At 42.9% G+C, this 27,985-nt stretch overlaps 1 protein-coding gene across 1 annotated transcript in view; it reads right to left on the minus strand.

Annotated features, from left to right (window-relative positions):
• DNAH9 (dynein axonemal heavy chain 9) overlaps nt 1-27,985 on the minus strand; it is a 169,762-nt gene that overhangs the window by 108,200 nt on the left and 33,577 nt on the right. The window contains exons 21-35 of the mRNA XM_063456071.1: nt 24,752-24,882; nt 24,210-24,336; nt 22,729-22,881; nt 22,379-22,504; nt 22,028-22,267; nt 14,939-15,099; nt 13,797-13,953; nt 12,614-12,718; nt 11,857-12,014; nt 10,445-10,583; nt 4,966-5,253; nt 3,988-4,198; nt 3,246-3,373; nt 2,915-3,023; nt 2,158-2,305 (exon numbers count right to left, since the gene is read on the minus strand). Of these exons, the coding sequence (XP_063312141.1) occupies nt 2,158-2,305; nt 2,915-3,023; nt 3,246-3,373; nt 3,988-4,198; nt 4,966-5,253; nt 10,445-10,583; nt 11,857-12,014; nt 12,614-12,718; nt 13,797-13,953; nt 14,939-15,099; nt 22,028-22,267; nt 22,379-22,504; nt 22,729-22,881; nt 24,210-24,336; nt 24,752-24,882 (2,381 nt within the window). The remainder of the gene's footprint in view (nt 1-2,157; nt 2,306-2,914; nt 3,024-3,245; nt 3,374-3,987; nt 4,199-4,965; nt 5,254-10,444; nt 10,584-11,856; nt 12,015-12,613; nt 12,719-13,796; nt 13,954-14,938; nt 15,100-22,027; nt 22,268-22,378; nt 22,505-22,728; nt 22,882-24,209; nt 24,337-24,751; nt 24,883-27,985) is intronic.

Here is a 27,985-nt window from a genome sequence, read left to right on the forward strand (position 1 = left end):
TGGCCAATCAGCATCTCCTCATAAAGATAAATTGAATCAATGCATCTCTATGAGGAAAGTTCAGTGTCTGCATGCAGAGGGTGGAGACACTGAATGGCAGTGCTGCACACTAGGCAGTACTGCCACAGGAAGCACCTCTAGCAGCCATCTAAGGAGTGGCCAGTGGAGTTATTTTCTCTGAAAAGACAGTGTTTACTGCAAAAGGCCTGAATGGAATGATTCTATTTACCAGAACAAATACAATAAGCTGTAGTTGTTCTGGTGACTATAGTGTCCCTTTATGTTTGGAAGCTTAAGAGGGATGTATGGGAACAAAACCTGTGTGGACTGGCTGACAATAAAATAAGTTTAGGTAATGCTGTTGGTCTCTCTAACACTGTGGTATGTCCCCTCCTTTCTTCTACACTCACTACATACACCTTTTCTCTGTCCCAGACTATATACCAGGAACTTCTGCCTGCTAGTAAGAAGATAAGGAGACAAGTGGACCAGCGAGTGCTAGGGGACAGTCCTTAGAAAGCATGGAGTGAGCGCATCATTAGACGCATTTATGTCAAGCTCAGAATGCTGCCTGCATAGTATGCCCTTAGTTGGCCAGCCTGCAGGATTGGCGGGCAGCCTGACATGCATTCATGCCAGGCTGTCCTTCAAATTCTTTGGACAGACATGCCCCCTTTTTGGGCATGTTCTCCCCTTTTGGCAGGTCTGGTTACGTGATTCGCACCAGTGGCCCACCCTTTTACCCTGCCCATTGACTTCCTGCTTCACTGGACACTGCTGTTAGGGGGTATGGATTTACTTGAAAGATGAAAGCATAAATTAGAGAGAGATTAGCATAGAGTATGTGTTTTCTTATAGCTGCATCCTATGAGTTTCCCTCCAACACCATCTCCATCAGATACATGACGCTTGGGAGGTATGACTGTTTTAGTGTTTTTGGTAGATAAGATTCTGTAAATAGGCCCATCATAATTGTCAGCACCAGGCCCACTGGGCTCTTAATCCGGCCCTGCCTGACACCCATACCACTTCATTGAGCTGATGTGATCTGGGTGTCTGTAGTGGTCCTTTAACCCCTTAAGGACATGTCAGGATTCCCTTTTATTACAGAAGTTTGGTCCTTAAGGGGTTAAGTGTGTGTGCATCTGCATGCACTGGTGTACATACCGCGGTCGCAGGGGTCGCAACCCCTGCGACCAGGTGCCCGCCGCCATGTGTTGCGGCCCCGGCCTGCGCAGAGTAAGCGTGCGGGGGGGGGGGGGGCAGGGATCAATTTTCGCACCGGGGCCCCATAGGTCATGTGTTTGCCACTGGGTAGGGGAGCTTCTGTTCCCCTACCCGGTCTGACAGGAACCTGCAAGCGAGAACGCTCCTCCCGCGAGCAGGCAGGTTGGAGCGTTGCCGTGCGTTACCATGGCAACGCTCCGACCTGCCTGCCGTTCTCGCGGGAGAAGAGCGAAGTCAGCCTGCAGCCAGAGGAGCTGCAGGCTGAACAGCACGCACCACCACTGGACCACCAGGGATTGAAAAGTCCCCCCTCTCCCCTGGGCCCTGACCAAAGGTAAAGGGGGAGGGGATTAAAAAAAGTTTTTTTTTATATAAATATATCAATGCTATAACCCCCCCCATACACACACTATACTCCTCCCCCCCACCAACAGCACCCCTCCACACACACAGAACCCCCCCCCACACACAGAACACCTTCACACCTTCACGCACACAGAACTCCTTCATGCACGCAGAACCCCTCCACACATAAAAAGCACCCCTTCACGCACACAGCACCCCTTCACGCACACAGCACCCCTTCACGCACACAGCACCCCTTCACGCACACAGCACCCCTCCATGCACAAACGATTTCTTTCATGTTTGAGTGCTAGTTTTCAGTTTTTTTCCCGCTTCCATATCTGCGCACTATGCTGGCGCGATGCATTACGGGGCTGGTATGGAATTTTTTTTCAGGGCTGCTTTTCATTCCCAGTCCGGCCCTGTATAGCCGCCTGTCTCTTAGCCCTCTTTGCTCAGATGTACTGTGCTTACCATGGTGGTCACTTCAATTTGCCTACCCTACATTATTGGATTACCTGGTATTCGACACCCACCTGACCCTTGTGGGTGGGGAGTGAAATCGTCAGTGTGCAATGATATTACCTGGATCTGAGAGTGTCCAGACACAGGGGAAGGTATTTGTCAAACAGGATTGTCAGATTGGCCTTTTCTGATTGGACCTCCCTCTTGTCAATCCAACTGGTTACCGGTGGATTCCATCCCAGATCTGCTGGATTGATGTAGAGAATCCCTGAAGAGACATATACATGTCAAAATAGACCCGGACACGAATGTTAAAGGTGCAACCAAGAATACAGCTGGTGATTATTTTGTATGAAAAAATATTGGGACAAAGTTCAAAAAGTGAAGCAACTAGCAGGAACATCTAACTGGTTTCCATGGAGATGTCTCCACCTTTAGAATTATGATTCAACAATACACAAAAAAAAAGTAGTCATTAAGGCAGACTGAAGTAGCCCTCAACAGCCAGTAGGTGGGTGTCAGCAACAGAGTGGGGAAGATTATGATGGGTTTCTGTTGGGATCTGGTGAGAATGAGATGGTTTTAAGTCTTTGTATTTTTCACCATTCTCATTGGGATGATGGTCCCAGTCATGATGTGTTGATGTAGGCGACTATCTTGCATATCTTTTGGATTCTCAAATGGTTAAAAAAAATAAAATAATAATATTCATTAACAACCTCTCTGGTAATCAAGGAATAATTTGCCATCAATCATCTCTGGCCTCCTTCCAAAAGGATGATTATGAGATGTTATGATTAGGTCACTTCAAAGGATTTGTCATTTTAGTGCCGGTTAAAGAAGCTAAATAAGATCCTGGTTACATGTCGATATTTACCCGCTCTGGATACTGTAGCTGGAGTTGCAGTTCGCAAATGACTGATTTCAAACACCAGACGCATAGTTGGGTTCAGTGGGATACGCTCATTACTGGCTAATGTAAGGACCTAAAAAAAAAAAAAAAAAGACAACAATCAGCAAAGTCACGTGGAAGGCAAAAATTCTGGATATGTACAGGCATAGAAAAATTGCCTCTGTTTTGTTTTATGTTTTTCTTCCATCTAACTAGTTTGAGACGGTTTACTTTTTACAGGTAATACAAAAACCTGACCTTGGCTACTGTGTATCTGAAAAAGATAAATACTTTGAGCAAATCAGCCACTGTTTACCTTATTATCATCCATGACCGTGTTCAGGGACTCAATCCACATTGGATCAATATCTCCATCAAGGACAATCCACTTGGGTCCATCATGTGTAACGTTTGCCAGTTCACGCATGATTGAGGAAAAAAGCCCTGCAGACGAACAAAGCATCTTAATACAGAGTCCAACCTACTCTCTGTCACCTTTCTCCATTTCATTATGTATGGCCATCGGTTTTGTGCAAAGGGGAATCAGATACCAGGTTTACACAGAGTACCGAAGAATGGAGCAGATGAGTCATTACTTAGAGCAAAACTAATAATCAGAGAAAGACTTGATGATATAGATTATTTCTCACCCTCTTTTTTTTGACAGGGATCCAAGTGATGGCATTAGCGTGGTGACATTTTTCCATTGTAAGTTTAGCTCAGTGACCTATTCTTCAATACATTATATACTAAAATAAATTCAGCCAAACACCTCCCCATTGTCGATGAACCATCGGCCTGGGAAAGGCATTAAGACAGTTAACCGTTTATTGTACACAGTTTCTTGGGGCCTGACAAATATAAAGTGCCCGTTCAAACCTGTAAGGGCTAAATAGTTTTACAGAGGAATAATGTACCGGTAATACTTATTGCACTGTGCTAAGCGTTAATCTCTGGCAATGAAGCTCCTGTGGACTCTGTTGGTTATGACACTTTACCAGCCGAATGGATATCTAAAAGAGACTGCAGGCAAGAAGGGTTGCGCAGGTGTCACTTACCATCTTTCCATTCTCTTGTGGCTGGGTTAATGATGCCAAAAAGTTCATCATTGGTGACTGCTTTGGGATTAAGGTCGGTCCAAACAGGCCGCCTCTTCATGATCTGGTAGGTTTTGTTCAGAGATTTGAGCACCTGAGATTTTCCAGTACCGGCATTGCCCACAATGAACACAGAATGCCGTACGGCCAGCAGCTCTTCCAGCTGGACGACCTGCGCACAATAAAATATATAAATATATATATATTTAAAAACAAACAAACTCAATATTACAATATTACAGACCGCAAATTAACTTAAAGGTGGATACTAACCAAGGACACAGTAACTGGACACATCGTGGGCACAATCTAGAAGACTATATTGTCCAAGAAAATAAACAAATTGACACCCCCTAAGACTCTGGGTGTGCTTTGTAATGTACGTGAGAGTGTGTTGCGTAATTCTGGCCATCAAAGGCTTACTCCAAACACCATGACCACTTCAGTGATTTTAAGAGGTTATGGTGGCTGCAAGCTGTATGTCCACTGTTTTGCTATGAAACACTGCACATAAGGTGTTTAACCCCTTTTCCATCCACAGAGTTGCATTCATTGGCTGAGAGAGGTCCGTTGATGCTCTCGGTCAATAAAGAAGCAGCAGGATCAGCATCCAATTTGTACAGCTCTAGAGTAGCCAGATGCACATAATCGGCCATTAATGAGCCATCGGTACCCAGTGATGACAGGTATGAGGGCAAAACACTTTGCCCCATTACTGTCAAATATGGTTAGGGTGCTCCTCACATCATAACAACCCATCCTGAAGTGGCTATGAAGCTTGGAATACCCTTTTAAAAACATTTTTCTTCTCTTTTCCATAGTTGCAGTGCATTTAATTTACATGGTTTTATTTTTCATAATTTAGAATAAATAGTTCAGACTAGTATGTAGGTTATTGTTGCTGAAATATTGGGATATTGAGATATTAAAGAAATGCACCTTTAACACAAAGTTATCTTCGGCTTGTAGTTTGAGGTCCAGAACAGCTTGCTTCACAAACTTCTCAAAGTCAAGGTCTCTCTTCCTGGGAACATCTAGAGCAGGGAAGAGGTCCCCAATGAGTCCCATAAATACCGGCATGTCATCTGTCACGATCTTGGGAATGTTAAAATCACGCAAGGCTCTCATGAGGACCTGATCTTCAGGGCGGTCAGGGTCCCCTCGCTTCAGCGAACCAGCAACAACCAATACAGATTTGATGGCTCTTAAGCCCCAGTCATAATGGTCCTGATTTGGATAGCAAAAAGTAAGATTCAACAAGCAGTATACTGGTTAAAAAGTTAGGTTATTACTAAAAATGCTTCAGTAAAATCTTTTATCAACCTCACCTGTCTTGTTGGTGTTGGAGGTCTTTTGTGCAAAAAGGCTAATTTTATTGGAAAGATGGTTTAAATATACCCAAATTTAGGGAATTCCATAATTATTATTGCCATTTATATAACCCAACATATGTTTCAAACACTTTATTATTTTAGAATGGGAAATAAAACCATAATTGACTAAATGTAGGTAACAGAACCAAGAAGTCCAGATATCCATACACAGATAAATACAAGTATATTATTACACAATTGGATTTGGCCTTCCCTTCCTCCACTATCATTACTCCACACAAAAAATGTCCTTCATATTCCATATATATTCTATATAAGCCTTGTTAAATAAAATAATTTTGACTGAAAAAAATACTTTCTACCTGGCAACCTTACATTCATTCACTAGATAGTGCTACTCAATCCAAAATTAAATTAACTTTCAAATTAACAGACTGGTACTAGACCAGTGTTATAGTGGGCCAACTTCCCTCCCCACTTTTTTAATAAAAATGTGCTAAAGTTGGGCACTCAACATTTGTTGCCCCCGATGTTACATCAACTTTGTGCCTTTATACTTCCGATTCACAGTTTACTTTTGATTAAACATAATAATGTTTATATATTTTTCTTTTTGAAATTCTTTATTTTGTATTGACATACAATAAAGGAGACCATAATTAGCAGATATATTCGGTAGAGAACAGAAACTGTTTTAGATCAGATCGCATACACAGCACTTTGACATTTAAAGCTTAGTGTAATGACATATGGATCGTAACTGTCGTGTCTGGTTTGCGTGTTGTTCTAGGTGGTTCCTGGCTTTCTCTTTATTTATCTTGTGCTAAGCATTATTGTGCTCCGTCATCGGAGATCGCCGAACACGGCGGTGTATGGATAGGAGAGATCGCAAGCAGGGCCGGCCTTAGGGGTGTGCGAGCTGTGCGGCCACACAGGGCGCCATGTAGCAGGGGACGCCGTGCAGCCGCACAGCCGGCTGGGATTTTTAAAAAAAAAATTAAATAAATTTTTTTTTTCAAATTTGCAGCGGGGGCGGAGCTTACCGTGCGGCGGGGGCGGAGCTAAAAGCGCCGGAAAACTGCTGCAGGGGAAGCAGGAAGGAGTCCCTGCTTCCCCACCAAACAGTCACCAGGAGCTGCACTGCCTCCACAATGAACTCCACAGGTAACTGTGTGCTTGTCATGTGAGTGTGACTCTCTGCCTGTGTGTATTACTGTCTGTGTGTGTATGACTGTCTGCCTCTGTGTGTATGACTGTCTGCCTGTGTGTGTGTGTGTGTGTGTGTGTATGACTGTCTGCCTGTGTGTGTCTGTGTGTGTATGACTGTCTGCCTCTGTGTGTGTCTGTGTGTATGACTGTGTGTGTATTACTGTCTGCCTCTGTGTGTGTCTGTTTGTATTACTGTCTGTGTCTGTGTGTATGACTGACTGTCTGCCTGTGTGTGTCTGTGTGTGTGAGACTGTCTGCCTGTGTGTGTGTGTGTATATGACTGTCTGCCACTGTGTGTCTGTGTGTATTACTGTCTGCCTCTGTGTGTGTGTCTGTCTGCGTGTTTGTCTGTGTGTATGACTGTCTGCCTCTGTGTGTATTGTGTATGACTGTCTGCCTGTGTGTGTGTGTGTGTGTGTGTGTGTGTGTGTATGACTGTCTGCCTCTGTGTGTGTGTGTGTGTATGACTGTCTGCCTCTGTGTGTGTCTGTGTGTATGACTGTGTGTGTATTACTGTCTGCCTCTGTGTGTCTGTGTGTATTACTGTCTGTGTCTGTGTGTATGACTGACTGCCTGTGTGTGTCTGTGTGTGTGAGACTGTCTGCCTGTGTGTGTGTGTGTGTGTGTGTGTATATGACTGTCTGCCACTGTGTGTCTGTGTGTATTACTGTCTGCCTCTGTGTGTGTGTCTGTGTGTATGACTGCCTCTGTGTGTATGGCTGTCTGCGTGTTTGTCTGTGTGTATGACTGTCTGCCTCTGTGTGTGTCTGTGTGTGTCTGTGTGTATTACTGTCTGCCTCTGTGTGTGTCTGTGTGTATTACTGTCTGTGTCTGTGTGTATGACTGACTGTCTGCCTGTGTGTGTGTATGGCCGTCTGACTCTGTGTGTGTGTGTATGACTGTCTGCCTGTGTGTGTGTGTGGATGTCTTCCTGTGTGTGTGTATGGCCGTCTGACTCTGTGTGTGTGTGTGTGTGTGTGTCACATACAACCAATACACGCATATCACACACTGTTAATACACCCATTACAAATATCACACATAGCATACATATCACACACAGTCATCATACCTACTATCACATACACAGACAACACAAACATAGCATACATGGATGACGGGGGGGGGGGCGCTGTGAAGATTTTTCGCACAGGGCGTCTAAATGCCTAAGGCCGGCCCTGATCGCAAGCAATTCTTATGCTCCATGTTTGCGATATATGTCTGTCTCTCTGGGATGCCTCACGGTAGTCAATATTTTAGATTTTTATGAAACATTAAAGAATAGAAAGAAAGAAAGAAAGAAAGAAAGGAAAATGTAAAGATCCGAAAGGGTGGAGAGTGGGTAGGGGTGCGGGGAAGCTTTCCATGAATGGAGTGGGCAGTTTGTCAGGCGGGTCATGTTCGTATTAACTTCCCAGGTTAGTTAATCTTCCCAAGTTTTCCCAGGGTTCCCAGATCTTCTGAAAAGTTTTCAAAGAGCCCCTTATCCTAGCCGTTAGGTTGTCCATCAAGTGGACCTCTTTTTTTCCCCCTTTCTTTGAACGGTGTTCACACTAAACAAAAACATGTCATGTGAAATATGTGACGGTCTTGCTTAGTACATCTCTTTGACTCACGACAAAAAAAATAAATAAAAAATAAAAAAAGAGTTTGAAACTAAAAAAAAGATACATTTTAAACTGGAGTTATTGACTACATTGGAAATTGTGGACAACTTCGCAGGGAACTGCAAAATTTTAACTCAAAGTAGAAAAAAATCTAAAGTTTAATTTTTCCACCATCTGAGTTTTTTTCCCCTTAAAATTCCCTTATGAGATCTCTACAGTTCCCAATTAAGTAAATTTGTCTGAAAAGCGTCAAGGCTTTTAATTGTGAATCAATGTATCTCACGCTAGTCAGACACTAAATGGATAGATAGACCTGTAACCTGATACCAGACTTCTAATACCGGCATATTACATACAATTAAATTAAAAAACAAAAAACAAAACTTTTTTTTCTTTCAGCTGAGCAATGTACAGGGGAATCCCTTCGGGGAATGAGCTGATAAAATGAAAAAAAAAATAAAAATCGACACAAAACTTGTTTAAAGTGTTTTACCCTTTGTTCAGTCATATAACATAAAATTCCCTTATGAGATCTCTACAGTTCCCAATTAAGTAAATTTGTCTGAAAAGCGTCAAGGCTTTTAATTGTGAATCAATGTATCTCACGCTAGTCAGACACTAAATGGATAGATAGACCTGTAACCTGATACCAGACTTCTAATACCGGCATATTACATACAATTAAATTAAAAAACAAAAAACAAAACTTTTCTTTCTTTCAGCTGAGCAATGTACAGGGGAATCCCTTCGGGGAATGAGCTGATAAAATGAAAAAAAAAAAAAAAATCGACACAAAACTTGTATAAAGTGTTTTACCCTTTGTTCAGTCATATAACATAAAATTCACTGGCGCATGCATGCTGCAACCATTATTTAATACTCATCCTCAGTTTAACTTCCAGCAAAACTGAAACATTTTCAACTTCAAACAACCTCTAAGCACCAGTATTCTATCTTCCACAGAGTGTCTACTTTACATCTATGGATGCTTTGTCACATACAGTATTGTACTGTAGCAGCAGGGACTGGCCGCTTCATTGAGCCATGGAGAAAGGATAGATTGTTCTGCTCCGGTGCTAAATTACAATGTCACACACCGGCCCGGCACATCGAGTTTGATACTGTAACCTTTATGGTACAGAAGAGAACTATGGAATGGATTTAGCATTAAAGGGCTAGAATAACTCTGTGATAAGGCATGCTGCTTTATAATGACTCGATCAGCAGCTCTATCAGCCCGAGCCTCGAACAGAGGACAAGAGGGACATTAAAGCACTTGTCAGGGACTGGAATGGAGGAGTGAATACGTGGTGACACATATTACAGGCAAACCACAAACTGAGAGCAACATAGATCCAGTAGTTGGCCCATCTAGTCTGCTTATTTCCTACCAAAAAGTACAAACTTTATTTTCAGTTGTGTCTTCCCAAAACCTTCTAAAATTCTTCTACAGAAATAAGTCTCCCCCTCCACTTGTGGGAGATTGTCCCATGTATCTAAAACTATTTCCCTAAACCAGGGGTAGGCAACCTTCGGCTCTCCAGATGTTGTGGACTACATCTCCCTTGATGCTTTGCCAGCAATATGGCTGTAAAAGCATTATGGGAGATGTAGTCCAAAACATCTGGAGAGCCGAAGGTTGCCTACCCCTGCCCTAAACTGTATTTCTTGACTTTATCTCTAAATTACCCCCCCCCCCACTCCCCTGTGAGCAATCCCTGCACTTGTAAATGTAACTCAGAAGCCCGTACTTCATATGTTTTGTCCTTTTAAATTAGTTTTAAAAGAAAGTTAGCCAAACACCTTAATTAGACTCTACATGGTGTCAATGGGTTCTGTAATACACAGTTACAGAAAACAATTTATTAAGGGCAATTTCAAGGGGTAGTGACGAATATGTCGAACCTGCTCTCTACACGGAGGACTCATCCAAATGACGTGAGGAACCAAACTTAGGACTCGACTTATGGGTGAGAAACCACTGCTCTAGATACCCTTTTACTACAGAAAAAAAAAAAATCGTGTTCTTTGTAAAATCCCTTAAGATATTTATAATGTTCTATCATAGCAGCCTCACCCTTTTTTCATACAGGTTATTAGAAATAAATGGCTCAGAAATACATTAAGCTTTAATGGAAAACGTTTTAAACTGAGGTTAGGTGTCTGTAATGTGGAATAAAGGAGAGTGGTTCCACTTTGGCATTGTATAATGTAGAGTAACCTACTTCCAGGTAAGTCACACTGTACGATGCCAGACGCCTCTGTTACCTGTTTAGACAGAAGTTCTTTGCACAGCTGGTAAAGGGTGATAAATTTTCTTGCCAACAGCCTGGCGTCAATGAAGCCTTCTGCCACCAACATGATTTCACAGATCAGTTCAAAATCTGGTACCACCATGGCACAGGGTCTGGATAAAAGGGATGGTGGAAGAGATTATTATTTATAAAAGCGCCAACAAATTCCGCGGCACTGTACAATGGGTGAACTAACAAACACGTAACTGTAACTAGACGAGTTGGACGCACAGGAACAGAGGGGTTGAGGGCCCTGCTCAATGAGCTTACATGCTAGAGGGAGTGGGGTAAAATGACACAAAAGGTAAGGGTAGGGTAGAAAAGTAGGTTGCTAGGATAGTATTCACTGAAGGCTTAGTGTTTTGTTATTATGACTATTGCAGGAGAGGAATCAGGGTGCGGGGAGAGAAATCTGTTGACAGTTTAATTGATATGCTTTCCTGAAGAACTAGGTTTTTAAAGATTTTTCTGAAAGAGTGGAGAATGGATGAAAGTCGAACAGAGAGGGGAAGGGTGTTCCATAGTAACGGCGCAGCCCTAGAGAAGTATTTTAAGCGAGCATCAGAGGTGGAAGTACGAATAGAGGTTAGACGTAGATCTCCGGCAGAGCATAGAGGCCAAGATGGGACATATTTGTGTATTAGTGAGGATAGTTAGGTCGGAGCAGCATTGTGTAGAGATTTGTAAGCAAGTACCAGGATCTTAAATTGAGCCCTATATCTTACGGGAAGCCAATGTAGAGAGTGACAGAAGGGGTGGGCGTGGGAGGTGCGGGTGGACAGGAAGATGAGCCTGTGTAATTAAACAAAGTACATCTATACAAAATAAAGTATGGATGCTTTTCACTTATTTTCCAATTGGCACGGTAGCTTGTATGAAAATACCGGATATTTCATCTTCATGTCCGCAAAATGCAACATTGTAATGGTAGAGGTTTGCTCATTGCAGTTATGGTGGTTTTGTATAAAGAGTGATATGATGCAATGTTCTAGAAGAGGGGTAAAACGGAGAGATATTACACTGGTTTCCATGGTGATTACTTCACTTTTAGAACATTGCCAGAATTACTATTTATACAGAACATGACACTTTGTTGATTTTGAGTTTTAGTGCCATTAAGTGGTTTTTAACTTCCACTTACAAGATCATTTATTAACATCTGCAACAACAGTATCACCAGATTCCCAATTAAAACTAATCAAATAAAATAAATATTATCTTGCTCTTGCAATATTATAGGTTGCACTTTTAGGCTGCCCCGTCAGTTATTTAAAGAGTTACAAACTTAATTTTTGCTTCCATTGGTATATATTATATATTTGAACACTCACATCTGCAAACTCAAGAATAAAAAAATGAAAACAACCTTGGACAGACAAATCTTACCGGAATAATGCCTTCAGATTTTCAGGAAGCTCCGTTCGGCCAGCGTACCCAGGATTCATTGTGATAAAGATACCAACAGATGGAATCAAATTGATCTCCTCTCCCAGAAAATTGAACCGTTTCTTCTTGTCTCTAATAGCATCTTGTATACTTTTTACCTGCGAAGAAGTAGATGGTACGTAGTTACTTCAAAAAATTAACAGAACCTTCAGTATTGTGAGAAATCTCTCCCTGTGTCAAGCTACATCCCAGGAACAGTTAATTTGGGGATAATATATCCTCTCTCGAAAAACATGCACGAATTACAAGGTTCTGTATAAACCCGCGGATATTATACGGCAGGTAGCCCATTGGCAATAAGAATCAAGTAAAGGGTTTTGGAGGCCTAGATGAGCATCACCAAAGCTGAAGAGGAGGGGGAAAAAAATAGCAGACACTAACCTGATTAATCACTAAAGTGAGAATTGTTGGGAATTGAAAATTTATTTCAAATTTAAGGTAAAAATTGTCAAATTGTGAAAAACTGTGATAATGCCGTAGCACTAACAAAAACATTACGATTAAATGAAAAGTAAATTTCAGTAAACAGAGAACATCATTTAAATAAAATAATAACTAAATGAGTGTGTTTAAAACAAATGTATTCTCACCCGTAGCAACCCTAGCTGCATTTTAAGTTTGTTAGAAGTATTTGAAATACAATATAATTTCCTCCCTCGACATACTGCAATATGTTTATCGCACCGCCACAACGTACCTGTACCGCCACCACAGAAAGCACTTCCACAGAAATTCTGTTAAACTCATCAAAACAGCCCCAGGCTCCCGTCTGAGACAGACCTTTATAGATATTTCCACAGGACTGCCGGAGAGAGCAGAGAAAAAGGCAAAGCATTAGGACAACGAAGATATGCTAAAAGAAATACTCTGTTTAATAAGATATTGCGCGCCCCTTATTGTTAAAGCAGATTTTTCATTAGGCTGAATAGCAGGAAGATCAGCGTCCAAATTCTAATTCCAAATATATATTTATCTCTTGTAACTGAACTGCAATCTTCTCTTAGTCTGTAACAAGAAGATTGCAACCTTATTACCAAGATAAAAGTACCTTCATGTTACAAAATCTGGCCCCCTGTTCTCGCAAGATGGCAAATGCATTTGTACAAACCTCTCGCAACCCAGTTATTTTTACCAGGATTTGTGGCATCTTGAAGTGGACCAGTTATCATGTCACTCTGAAAGCATTTTGACAGAATAAGAGTGGAAACGTTTTTGTTATATAAAACGTCACAGGATGTATATTCAAGCTACATTCTTTGTAGGTTTTGCAGAGGCAAATTGTGCCAATTAATGTGCCAATTCACGTGCCCTCTGGCTATCCTTATACTCTCACTGCAAGCAGGATAATCAAGTCTATGAGAACATGCCCTCGCTGCCGTGGAGTGCAGCTCTCCCAGAATCCCTTGCCCTAGAATTGTTCAGTACACACAACATCATCCCTCAGTACATTTCATCATAACATATGGGAAGTGACATCAGTTCAGTGCAAGTTGGAGAGTCTAGAAGGGCCTGATAGGCAGGATACAGGAAATATCCACGTCTAATCTGCCAAGTTCTAAGGATCGGCCAGCTGGAAGATACTTTTCCATGCTCTAACCCAGCTGTTTCTGTTTTCCATTTTGTTTGTCAGAAAGACCTTCTTTTATCATTACAAACGGAGTGTTTTTTTATTTTTTTTACATTTACAGGAAACGAACGCTCGAATATGCTTGGAGGCTCTAAAGGGATTAGTCAAACTGTGTGAGTAAACAAGAAAGGCCAAATGGGATTAGAGTCCTTGCGCTAAAGCTGTCGATCTGTGTATTCAGCAATCTTCCTAGAAAAGGAATTATTTATTTCGGAGATAAAGGACAGTGTTTCAGACAGGTGAGATCGTTTACCTTGTAATCCATCTGCTCAGAGCAGTTGAACACATAGACCATTATACCCAGGGCTCGCCCCAAGTCTTTGGTGGTCTCTGTTTTTCCGGTACCGGCCGGCCCAGCTGGAGCACCACTCATGGTGAGGTGGAGGGATTGGGTCAGCGTGATGTAACATCTGCCAGGAGAAAGAGAACAACTTGGGTTTGAAATCATGACACCCGAGACATAGATCAGAACTTCTATAAAAATATATCTCTTCCTGTGCTTTTACGGACAGAGGCATATACAATGTAACAAAGAGGAAGATGCCATCGTGTAATGGATGGGGCTGGATTCCTAAATGTGAAATGTAGGGCATACAAATTAGAAATCAAGTGGGGTAATCAGAAATGAATAGGATAACTGTGTGTTAATGGGAATAATTAAGATGATTTAACAAAGGTCAAAGGCCAAATATGGCACAGAAGCATAAACAAAAAATAACTAAACATCAAGTAGTCAAAATGTGGCATAATTAGAAACTAGCCAAAGGTCAATGTGGGCAATGAACAATAACATTGGCAAGGAATTACCACTGTAAATGGACAGTGGCCAAGAATAAGCACAGGTGGCCAGAGATGTAATTCAGGGTAGTGGAAAAAAACAGAACCAAAGATAAACTAGACCAATTCAAAATATAAAAGGGAATCTCGGAGTTCGGTAAAACAAGGGGTTGGTGTGCTGTACAGGGGTTAATATGGGCTATAGGCCCCAGCCAGTTTTATGGATGAACTGTTTTTAATCCGGGGTGCATGTAGATGTTGCCTTCCTTCCCAATGTGTAAAGCTGACCCCATTTTCATCGGGGTGTCTTAGCAAGCTATACAAAATGACGCAGCTAATAAACCCCTCGGAACCCTTGCTATAGAATGTACTATGTGAGACTGACTTGTTAAACTTACACTAGGGTGTACACATACAATATGTATACATTCATATAAGCACAGAATTCAATCTAGCCACATATCTTAAGAAACAAACGTTCTAAACATGGAAGCTGCATCGGAATTCTTTTTTAGCACAGTCACAATGACAGATTTAAAGCCCACCCTGCAGAGACAGACAGCTGCCCCCCCCTTCTCCGCACACCCACCACACGCTGCTGTTGGCACCGTCACCAACCTGTCTGTCAGTGGAGTGATAACCAGACGGGGCGTATTGCCAAGATATTCATAAGAGTAGAGGAACTGGGCATCACATATGTTGGCAAAGCAATGCTTCTTGTCGTCGTCCCAGCGGTGCCTCAGTTGTGACAGCCACACGAAGGCCTGGGCATTATCAACCTGCAAAATTAGGGACAGTCGCTGGCAGGTGAGATTCAAGCAGTAAATGGACACATTGCCAAACAGGCTCTAAAAAAAAGAACACAGACTAACCACACAATCAAACTTCTCTGCCAGAGAGACCTGAAATATTATACTGTGGGACTGTTTAAAAAGTGTTTTACACTTTTAATTCAGTTTATATTCCATGATATCATACCATTATCCTCATATAACCTGCTCCGATCTCTCCCATTTAGGACAATTGTACTTGAATGCTATACTTTGCTGTTCAATACCCTCACATAGAAAGCAACCATAGATATAATGCTAACAACTGTATCTAATGCTTATAATAATCTTTACATAATCAATTATGTTCCCCCTAAAACTCCCCAGTGGAGATCATCATGAGACGGACTGTCATAATTTTAAATTACTTACTGGGCTAGATTACCGCTGACTGGGCAACCAGTCCAACTACTGCCTCACATTTTAGATTATATTCTAGCCCAAAAGAAGGGGCTCAGCCATTCCAGATATTGTAGACTGAATCACCAATGATGCTCAAAACTCCCCTCAAAACTGGCAAAGCATTATGGGAGATACCTTCTACAACATTTGGCAAAGATTTCTTACTAATGATTGAAAGGGGTTCAGCTAATTCCTTATCGGTCTGCAGGGAGTTCAGATCTGGCGGACCGTCATAGTCTTAGCCCTTGCAGTCTCATTCAGCAACAATGACATAGGCTGCTGCACGTACGCAACGTTTTAAAATGTGGCGCATTTAGGTCTATTAGGTATAGCCACCGTCCCCCCATGTTTTGGGTGCGTGGTTATGACAATTACACCTCCCAGCTTATAAAACAGCAAAGTTTCAAGTGAACAGTTCTCTATTGTGCTTTCTCCTTGACCCAATAGCTGTCACGGTAATATACCCCAACACGCAGGAATAGTACAGATAGTCAGGAGACAAGAAACCAGGGTTCGTCTTACCGGACCTTAGAATGGCCGGACTTGACGAGAAAAAGCAAGACAGAGTCTAGAACAAGCCGAGGTCAAGGGAACAGAGAGACAGCATAACGTAGAACAAGCCGAGGACTGGTACACAGAGGACAAAATAGCGGATAAGCAAGCAAGGATAAAGAGAGAGCGGAGTCAGGAACAAAGCCAAGGTCAAGCACCAAAAAACCAACTGAACGATACAAGCACTAAAGGGAAACTGGACAGAAACCACGATAGGGCAAGGAGCAAGGGAAACAGGTGAGTATAAATACCCTAAGGTTCACTTTGATTGGCCCCTGTCATATCCACGCCCCCAAAATGTGAGTGTATGGGGAATGTGGCCTGACAGGGGCCAATGGGAGACTGATTCTAATTTAGTCTCCCACTGTCCCTTTAAGAGCGCGCCCGAGACGCGCGGCGCGCTCTTAGTGTCGGGCGGGACACGTGACCGCTTCTCGCGGTCACTGCCCGCCTGACTGATCATCTCGTTGACTGAGCCGCGCGCGGCTCGTGCAGGAGCAGGACCGCGCGCGGCGAGAAGAGAGGACCCCGGCCGGCCCCTGGAGAGGGTAAGTACCGCTACAGTACCCCCCCCTGAAGACACGCCCACCGGGCGGGGAGGAGCAGGCCTGGCAGGAAGACGAGCGTGGAAAGAACGCACAAGGCGAGGAGCGTGAACAGCGTCAGCGGAAATCCAACTGCGTTCCTCAGGCCCATAGCCCTTCCAATGTACCAGATATTGGAGGCGACCCCGAAGCAAACGAGAGTCAATTACAGCCGCCACTTCAAACTCCTCATGGCCCTCCACAGAAACCGGAGGAGGAGGAGGGACATGCCGAGTATAACGGTTGCACAGGAGGGGTTTTAACAAGGAGGTATGAAACACGTTAGGAATGCGTAAATTTTTTGGAAGATCCAATGCATACGAGACAGGATTAACCACATGCAAGATACGAAAAGGACCAATAAAACGAGGGGCCAACTTCATAGAAGGCACACGAAGACGAATATTGCGAGTAGAAAGCCAAACCCGGTCTCCCACAGCATAGGATGGAGCCGCCCTGCGATGCTTGTCTGCCTGAACCTTCTGACGAGCAGCTGAGGCCACCAAAGAACACTGAACCTGCTCCCAAGTATTACGTAGACTAGCCAAATGTTCGTCCAGAGCTGGCATGCCCTGTAAGGAGAATGCAGCTGGAAGAACCACGGGATGCCGGCCATAAACAACGTAAAAAGGGCTGTTAGCGGAGGATTCATGAGCAGCATTATTACGAGCAAACTCAGCCCAAGGAAGAAGGTCAGCCCAATTGTTCTGATGGTGGGACACGAAACAACGAAGATACTGCTCTAGAGATTGGTTGGCACGTTCAGCAGCTCCATTAGACTGGGGGTGGTAGGCTGAGGAAAACGAGAGGGAGATACCCATCTCTGTACAAAACGTTCTCCAGAATCTGGAGATAAACTGGCTACCCCTATCGGACACGATCGAAGTGGGAATACCATGCAACCGAAACACCTCCCTGGCAAAGATAGAGGCAAGTTCCCTGGATGATGGTAATTTGACAAGAGACACAAAATGAGCCATCTTAGAAAAACGATCCACAATCATTAGGATGACAGTTTTACCATTAGAGGGAGGTAATTCAACAATGAAATCCATGGATATATTGGACCACGGTCTCTCGGGTATGGGCAACGGATGTAACAACCCACAAGGAACTCTGTGGGAGGACTTCATACTGGCACAAGTGCTACAGGCATTAACGTAATCGGTGACGTCCTTGCGCAAGGAAGCCCACCAGAAATATCTAGAAACTGCTGAGAATGTCTTAGAAATACCAGGGTGTCCAGCAGTTCTAGTGTCATGATATAATGACAAGATGTCTCGTCTCTCCGGTATATCAACGAATAGCTTATCAGCAGGCCTCTCCCCAGGAGCCAAGTGTTGTTTAGCCTGAATAGCTTGTAAGAGAGAAGACGAAATGGAAAGAACAGTAGTCGCTATTATTCTGTCAGGCGGAATGACAGGGGTAACATCGACCTCGAGTTTGTCAGTAGTCTCGAATTGTCTGGACAGAGCGTCAGCTTTAGTATTACGGTCACCCGGTCTGTAAGTGATTATGTAATTAAAACGAGACAAAAACAGAGACCACCTGGCCTGCCTGGAAGACAATCTTTTTGCTTCACTAAGGTAAGAGAGGTTTTTGTGATCCGTTAAAATGAGGATGGGATCCCTAGTACCCTCTAGCAGATGTCTCCATTCCTTGAGCGCCAAAATGATAGCAAGGAGTTCACGATTGCCTACATCATAATTCCTCTCTGCTTTGGACATCTGTCTGGAAAAGAAGCCACAAGGGTGTAACGGCTTTTCAGGTGAATCTCTTTGAGACAAGATAGCACCTACCCCTATCTCAGAAGCATCAACTTCAAGAATAAAGGGCAGTGAAGGGACAGGATGCTGTAAAACAGGAGCAGAGGCAAATGTAGCCTTCAAGAATTCAAAGGCCTCGAGTGCTTCTGGTTTCCAGACATGAGTATTACCATCCTTCTTGGTCATTCTGGTTATAGGCGCAACAATGGCAGAAAACCCTTTAATAAAACGCCTATAATAATTAGAGAACCCCAGAAAACGCTGAATGGCTTTCAACCCCTGGGGTAGAGGCCATTCCATAATGGCAGACAGTTTCTTGGGATCCATACGAAAACCCTTGGCCGAGATTATATAACCCAAGAATTGGACTTCAGATTGATCAAATGAACATTTTTCGAGTTTGCAATAGAGACCGTTAACCAGAAGAGTTCTCAACACTAATTTAACATGCATGTGATGAGTCTGTAAATCAGTAGAATAAATCAATATGTCGTCCAAGTATACTATAACGAATGTATGTATAAATTGACGTAGGACATCATTAATAAATTCCTGAAAAACTGCTGGGGCGTTACAAAGACCAAAGGGCATCACAGTGTACTCGTAGTGGCCACTCCTGGTATTGAAAGCGGTCTTCCACTCGTGATCCTTTTTGATACGTATGAGATTGTAAGCACCCCTAAGGTCCAATTTAGTAAAAACTGTGGCCTGTTTAAGCCTATCAAATAGTTCTGTGATCAAAGGTATGGGGTACGCATTTTTGACGGTGATTTTATTTAGGCCCCTATAGTCAATACAAGGCCTTAATTCGCCATCTTTCTTAGATACAAAGAAGAAACCCGCCCCTGCCGGGGAAGAGGATCTTCTTATAAATCCCTTCTCTAGAGATTCCTTAATATATTCCTCCATAACCAGATTCTCCTGAGGAGATAAAGGATATATTCTCCCTTTGGGAGGCATTGTACCAGGTAATAAATTAATTGCACAATCGTAAGGCCTGTGAGGTGGCAATCTTTCAGCCTCCCTTTTATCAAAAACAGATTTAAGAGACAGGTACTGAGAGGGTATGACCGTAGGCACGGGAGGAATATTAGTAGAATTCAAAGGGGTGACTTTAACAATACAAGACTCTTGGCAAGAATCACTCCAAGAAACTATTTGTCCTGACTCCCAATCAATGGTGGGATTATGAGTACGTAACCAAGGATACCCTAACACGAGGTGAGAGGAAGGAGAAGTAATGATCTGAAACCGAATGGTCTCAGAGTGTAACACCCCTGTAGACATATGTAGTGGAACAGTTTCATGTGTGATAACTGGAGAGCATAATGGTCTACCATCTATGGCCTCAACGGCCAAGGGTGTCTCCTTCTCTCTGGTGGGTATGTTATTCTCCTTGACAAAACTGGAATCAATAAAGTTTTCGGCCGCTCCGGAATCAACCAGGGCTAGTATATTCCCTGCTATGCAGTTATTATCAAGGTGCAGGGAAACAGGAAGAAGTAGTTTATTAAGAGGCAAATGTGAGGACTGTGATGTCACACCCAAGGCCAGTCCTCTATATGGTCTTAGGTGCGATAGTTTCCCGGACGCACGGGACAGTCTTGTCTCATATGACCCCTCCTACCACAATAAAGACAAAGTCCCTCCTTTCTCCTATAAAGCTTTTCAGCGTCAGTAAGTTTGGCAACCCCTAACTGCATAGGTTCCTCCTCAGAACCCTTAGATCCCTCGGGAGTCTCAGCTCTAGGGGAGTTAAAGGGAACAAAATGTCTGGACCTGGTATATAACCTGTCACGGATCCTGTTATCTATATCGATAAGATAGTCAATCAGGTCCTCCAGGGGTACAGGGAGGTCCTTAGCTGCTACCTCATCCAACATAGTATCAGACAGACCTTCCATACACGCGGTAGTAAGCCCATTATTAGTCCAATCTACCTGTGAGGCAAGGGTACGGAACTGAATAGCATAATCGGCTACAGATTTAGATCCTTGCTTTATTCTCATTAATGCCCTGGCGGCATTTTTTGACCTTTTAGTCGTGTCAAATGTTCTACGGAACGCTGTGAGGAAGCTATTGAAGTCGTGTACCATAGGCCCATTAGCCTCCCAAATAGGATTTGCCCATTCTAGTGCCTTATCCGTAAGCTGGTGCATAAGAAAACCCACCTTAGATCTATCAGTGGGAAATGAACGTGGGTACATTTCAAAGTGGAATTCCACTTGATTAAGGAATCCCCTACATGTCTTAGCGTCCCCTCCATACCTAGGTGGCGGGGTTAGATGTGCAGAAGCATTAGGCATATTAGCTGTGTCCGGTATAGGGTTTACAGGAGGCGTAGGTACAGGTACCGGAGCTGATCTGGATAACAGTGTCTGGATGGCTTGAGCCATTTGATCCATACGGTGATCCTGTTCTGCGAATCTAGCCTCATGAGTGGCCATCTGTTGACCTAAACCTGCGGGGTCCATGGCCCTATCGTAATGTCACGGTAATATACCCCAACACGCAGGAATAGTACAGATAGTCAGGAGACAAGAAACCAGGGTTCGTCTTACCGGACCTTAGAATGGCCGGACTTGACGAGAAAAAGCAAGACAGAGTCTAGAACAAGCCGAGGTCAAGGGAACAGAGAGACAGCGTAACGTAGAACAAGCCGAGGACTGGTACACAGAGGACAAAATAGCGGATAAGCAAGCAAGGATAAAGAGAGAGCGGAGTCAGGAACAAAGCCAAGGTCAAGCACCAAAAAACCAACTGAACGATACAAGCACTAAAGGGAAACTGGACAGAAACCACGATAGGGCAAGGAGCAAGGGAAACAGGTGAGTATAAATACCCTAAGGTTCACTTTGATTGGCCCCTGTCATATCCACGCCCCCAAAATGTGAGTGTATGGGGAATGTGGCCTGACAGGGGCCAATGGGAGACTGATTCTAATTTAGTCTCCCACTGTCCCTTTAAGAGCGCGCCCGAGACGCGCGGCGCGCTCTTAGTGTCGGGCGGGACACGTGACCGCTTCTCGCGGTCACTGCCCGCCTGACTGATCATCTCGTTGGCTGAGCCGCGCGCGGCGAGAAGAGAGGACCCCGGCCGGCCCCTGGAGAGGGTAAGTACCGCTACAATAGCACATTTAGATTATTTTGAATTACTATTACTGACCCAGCTTTCCACTTGACCATTCGGTATTCTGGTATCCTTGACCTGGCTCTGTCTTATCGTCTATCAGATGTCTGGGTCCCCTTGACTCTGGCTAGTCCTAACTATTCTACCTAACTGTCTGTCGTGAAGTCCAGCCACAAATTGTGTTACTGAGGTTATACTTTGCGTATTGGGGTATTGCACTTGTCCTTAACAATGATCCAGTGGATCCCTTCCTACATTTTGCAGGGACAGGAGTTTGCTAATCTGGTGAGACCTTCATTGATATCTAATTCAACAAAAGAAGTGGAAATTGTAATCTCTACTGATTGTGACCATACATAGGTTCTGCATGAAGAACACATTCTAAAGTGAAGCAATCAACATGAGCGTTCCATGGAACTCCAGGGTAAAGAAAAGTTACTTAACCTTTTGTGCGATAATCTTGGAGACCACGTCCCGAGCGTGGACATCGATGGTACAGATAGTCATAATTTTCTGTCTTTCTCCCTGGGACAGCTTTCCAATGAGCATGGTAATGAGCGTGTTCAGTTGGTTGACCTGTTTCTTGTAATATTCTTTCATAGCATTCTCATAGCCTTCTTCCAGCCGAGCAAAAGAAATACCCACTTCTGTGGTCCACCAAATCTGTGTGCATGTGAGTGCCACCTGGAGAAGACATTCATACCAAAGAACTGTAGATAAACATGCAGTTGATATCTTCTATATGCAGAAGACATACATATATTTGGAAGGGCAACTTGTAGGAGAGAGAGATACCTGTGCAGGATAGTCAAAAAGCCACTGTTCCCTTGGTTTCTCTTCATATGCCGTGACGGCTTCAGTCATTTCATGTCTAACTGTAGCCCTCATAGAATCCAGCACACGGTTCAACCACGTTTCCACCTGAGGAAACACACAACAGCTAAATTAGAAGACCATCTTTAGTCATGCAAATGTTTGCATGTTATCCAGAGCACTGCAGTGAGTACGGTAGTTGTACATTGCTGCTATGAACAAAAAAATATACATATATTGTCAAAAAAGTCTCATTGCTTAATTGAATTACCCACTGTAGATAATCGCAGGACATGATGGCGCTTCCTAGAATCACCAGTTTAAAAACTCACCTGCCCGCTGCAGTCACAAGGTTGGTTGAAAGGGACATATTCGTCCTCTTTGCTGTACATCCCAAGCCCTGTTTTGGACTGAGTATCATCAGAATCTCCTTCAAACTTCATCTTGGCCATGTTGTCAAATAACTTTGAGAGATGACGCATGACCTATAAAAAGGGTGTCAATATTTAAATAATACAATAATATAATGAGATATGAAATATTACAGATAAAAAAAAAAAAAAGAGTACAAGGTGCCATGCACTTTGCCAAAATGCCTGGTGCATTCTGGGTAAGAGAACATTTCGGGGCAAGAAGTGAGATCACCAAAGAGGAATTTTTAACCAATGTGAATTACAGTAAGTTAAATATTTTAGGGATAACTCCTCCCCCCGCCCCCACACCTCTAACAACACATAGCTAGAGTTTTTCCCCCCAAAATCTAACTAGCAGGGTTATTTATTAAAGTGAGAATTCAAAATTAATTTCAAATTCAAGGCAAAAAAAAAAAAATATGGAATAATTCTCAGCTATGCTATTTTTTTACAATACATTGGCCAAAAATGTGTAATTCACTTTGAATTCTCACTATAAATGTTGATTTTTCAGCGGTCTGTAATTGCTTGTTTAGTAGATAAATTCCACCTGTACAAGGGATTAGGCTTAGAATCCATCTTGCTTTACAAGATGTTGATTGTGCAATAACATGGATTTAACTTTTCAGCAATTTCTTGGGTGGTGACGTTGCTTGTAAAGTGTTGATAGATGTATCACTTGGAATTGTTTATATTTACTAGTATTTAAAGGGACTCTCAAGTCACCAAAACAACTACAGCTTATTGTATTTGTTCTGGTGAGTAGAATCATTTCCTTCAGGCTTTTTGCAGTAAACACGGTCTTTTCAGAGAAATTGCAGTGTTTACATTACAGCCTAGGGATACCTCCACTGGCTACTCCTTCGATGGCTGCTAAAGCTGCTTCCTATCTCAGTGCTGCAGAGTAAGCAGCACTGCCATTCAGTGTATCAACCTTCTGCATGCAGACACTGAACTTTCCTCATAGAGATTCATTGATTAAATTCATCTCAATGAGGAGATGATGATTGGCCAGGACTGTTCGGCTTGTGCTGGCTCTGCCTCTGATCTGCCTCCTTGACAGTCTCAGCCAATCCAATTATTCCCTATGTGTAAGCATTGTGATTGGAGCAGATAATTACTTCTGATGATGCCATTCAAGCAGGCAGATCAGGGGCAGAGCCAGCAGCAGCAGACTGGAATAAAAATAAGATTTACTATAATTAGGGGGGTGGGGGGTTAGATGATGCTTTTAACATTATAGGGTCAGGAATACATGTTTACGCTCCTGACCCTATAGTGTTCCTTTAACTAGTCTTGCTCTGACATGTTATGGAAGATAATGAAGCAAACCATATGTCCATCCTCACTGGTATTGCAACTCTCTTAACATTATTCCAAATATATGTCCATAAACTTACAAGTTGGGGATTAGTCCCATTGGAAAGAATATCCAGTAGGTCCGCAGAAGAGATGAAGTAAAACCTTGGGAAGGCAAGCCTCTTTGTGTCTAGGTATTCAGCCAAAGCTTTCTCACATAAAGACAACCTGCAGAGAATAAAATAGATATTTGAAAGCAGCAAAATGAATAGGAGCTAATAGGATTGATGTAACTCCAGGCAGAGAGATGTTTGGAATATTTCATTGGAAGTGTTATGCTGTAGTGGTTATGGTGCCTAGAGTGCCCTGGCGCATTTCCAATATAAGCAGCCAAACCGCTTGCTATTGGATGCCTGAGGAGCCAGAAGTCCACTGATCTGATCTAGATTGGCGGTGCAAGGAAAGATGTTGGATATTAAATTGGCAGCAAAGTAAAAAATATAAATAATAACTAAAAAAAAAAAAAATTCAGGCTTAGCAAGTCTTGCACTTCTTCATCCAAGCTTTGAATACCATACCAATGAAACAATGCCTTGCACGGAAACATACCACCTCACCAGAACAAGAGTATGGAGGCTCTCACCTTTCTTGAATATCTTCCAACTTTTCGTAAAGCCCAGGTTTATTGGTAGCTTCGACCACGTTAGGTGTCCCTTTGGCATCGTTTGCCAGCTCTTTGAAATCCATGTCAATGCCTTCAAAGCGCTGTGAATCCTGGAAAATATTGAACCAGCGGAGTTATTGTAACTTTGCAGGAAAACAAAATCTCAAAGGTCGTAAAACAGCCTGATCCAGCTCTAGCTGTGAGCAGAATTAATCTCAGCGGAGATATTCAGAAAGGTAAGCTCTAGTATTATTTTTAAATATCTCTCCAAAGAAGCTGTACTCAGAAACAGGAGATGAAAAACTTGACAAATCAAAACGTTTTAAATAACCAGGAAGACTGTATACAAAAGTTAAAAGAGTTAGGAGGACAATTTTAGAAGACAAGAATGGTTCATCGATGGAGATTAAATTATAATAATTAGAAAATAAGCAAAGAGAATATTCCTGGCTTGTCACTCCTAGACACTTGGTAGAACCTAGAATTTAATCTATGCATTCTGAAGCCAAATTGTAATTGTGTGTACCAGAATGCCTAGCGTTAGGCAACCTTCAGTACTTTAGATGCTGTGGACTACATCTCCCATAGTGCTCTTGCAGCCATAATGCTGGCAAAGCATCAGCGGAGATGTAGGCCACACAACATCTGGAGTGCTGAAGGTTGCCTACCCTTGGACTAGGGTGTGGATGTACGATAGGCTTTGTGGGATACCACTTTAAGTACTGTTAGGGGGGTAAAGAAGCGCATGCACAGCAGAGACATGTTTTTAAAGTTCCGTCAAATTTGCAAGGGCGTTTACAGTACATTTTACAGATTACCTAAGGCAGATTCTGTCATTTATACACTATGGATGAAAATTCCCCTGGTAGCTACCATAAATGGAACAGGCACCAAAACAGCTTCATCTAAATTAAGTTGTTATGGTACCAGGAGGCCCCTTGAGGCACTATTACCTCAAGGGGTTAAAACCGTTCTCAAACGGTTTAACCCCAAAGTTGCCTGCAGCGCTGGTCTCCACTACCCCCAGCAGCCTCCGCTTCTGAAGCCACTCTCAGCCAATCAGCAGCTCCACTGACATGCGGCACTCCGCACTTCCTGAATCTGAAAATTCCAAAGCCGGAAGCCACTGGGGGAGAATGGAGACCAGCGCTGGCGGCAACTTTGGGGTTAAACCTTTTTAGAATGGTTCAACCCCTTGAGGTAATAGTGCCTCCAGGGGCCTCCTGGCACCATAACAACTTAATTTAGATAAATTTGTTTTGGTGCCTAGAGAGTCCCTTTCAAAGAGAACCTCTACGTTTCTGGAAACCGTTTACCGCAAAACATTAAAAATCACATATAAATTATATTAGCCTTTGTATTTGATGCTCCATTAAAAAAAAAAAAAAAAAAAAAAAAAGTAAGTGTTTTAATGATTAAACAATTGATATCGCAAACACTGCTACTATTTTCCAATTCCGTTATATTCAAAGAAAGAAAAGGGCAGAGCTACAGAGATTTAAAGGGAGCAAAGATTCTTCATTTTATTTTTAGAACTCACAAACAAACTGGTGACAGTTCCTCTTTAAAGTGTAAAAAATATGTTTGTTTTGTTCTACCTTATAATACAAAAATAAACTGAAAATATGATGTCAACCCCGTATGCATTTCAGAAAAGAAAGAAAATAAAAAACGAGAAGTATTCTGCCAACTATACAATTTCTGTTTCAATCACAAAAATAATTTTCTGACAATAGTAGTTTCTTCAAGAGTTTCCATTTCTACAGATGTTTATTTACAAGATGTGAATTTGCTGGTAAAAACAAAATATATTTTCTATTACCTCTGCTTTTATTATAGCATTGAGGTAGAGCAGTAAATGGGGTTTTAGACAGCTTTGGGCTTTTGCTTAATAAAAGACAAAATAATGGAACCGGGAACTTTGCAGTGAAATCGAACATCTCGCCGTGACGGCTCAGCAGCAAATAAAATCATACCCTTACACAGGGTTTAGATGTCGTTTAAGTAGGTAGCTCATCATTTAAAGGCTTCCTGGTGTGGGAAAAGTATTGAGCAACACATATAAAGGGAACTTGGACATGGCCTGAAATGATGGATCATTGAAGAGTATGTGGGAGGTAAATGCCACGGTTAAGATGGTGAATTGTATGAAGGGGCATTACACATATAGAGGGTAGAGCACAGTATGGTGGGAGTGATAGGGCATTGAGAAGTATATGGTAGTTCAAGTGGAAGGTCAGGTGATAAGCACATTGTCAGAGGGGCATTAAAAGGCACATTGCAAGCACCATAACCACTAAATTGTGCTGTAATGGTTTGCCTGGGCGTCTCCCTAAGATAAGCAGAAAAATGTTTGCGAGCAGTTTGACAGCTGATCTGGTGAGATGAAAACCTCTGTTCTGAGCTCGCTCTGGCTTACCACATAGGCTTAGAGTTAACGGCTGAAGCTCTCCACCAATGAGCTGGCACGGCAGGACTTGGCACAGGGGAGCTAACCAAAGCTCCGTGCAGGGGCACATGACCCTCTATGGAAAAAATTATGGCCTCCCAGTGGACCCCAGATAAGATTTCAAACAATTAGAAAACGGTTTGCCTACTTTTGTTTGAGGGGAAGTGGCAGAACACTCATGGCACCATAACTACTGCAGCACACTATAGTAGTTATGGTGCTTGGAGTGTTCGTTTAAGGCACACATAGGTGGCTGAATGGTTTCCGGAGGTAAGCTTGTAGACCAAGCATGTCAAACTCGTAGCCCATGGACCGCATGCAGCCCTCAATGAATATGTTTGCGGCCCAGTGAGCCGCAAGTTTGAGACATACTTACTAAGGCAGAGTAGGCACCTGCTCTCCTTACATTGCAAGTGCCTACTCTGCTAAAAAATTAGCTGGCCGGTGAGGAGAGGTCCCTGGCGGCAGCAGGGGAGCTCAGTATTCCTGCTCCTCACTGCTCCCTGGCGGCCGCTCTCTGTAGTGATGCTGGGTGCCAGAATATGACGTAATTCCGGCAACCCGCATCACTAAACTGCGCGTGTGAGGGAGCAGGAAGACTGAGCTCCCAAGAGAAGATCCCCACTAGACCCCAAGGAGAGGCCCCACACCTGCTCCCAAAGGTAGAGAGCAATAAAGAAAATGATGTTGTGTGTGTGCAAGAATGTGAATGTGTGTGCCAGAGAGTGTGTGTCTCTGTCATAATGTGTGTGTGTGTGTCTGTC

Source organism: Pelobates fuscus, chromosome 5, assembly GCF_036172605.1.
Source record: "Pelobates fuscus isolate aPelFus1 chromosome 5, aPelFus1.pri, whole genome shotgun sequence".
Lineage (NCBI taxonomy): Eukaryota > Metazoa > Chordata > Amphibia > Anura > Pelobatidae > Pelobates > Pelobates fuscus.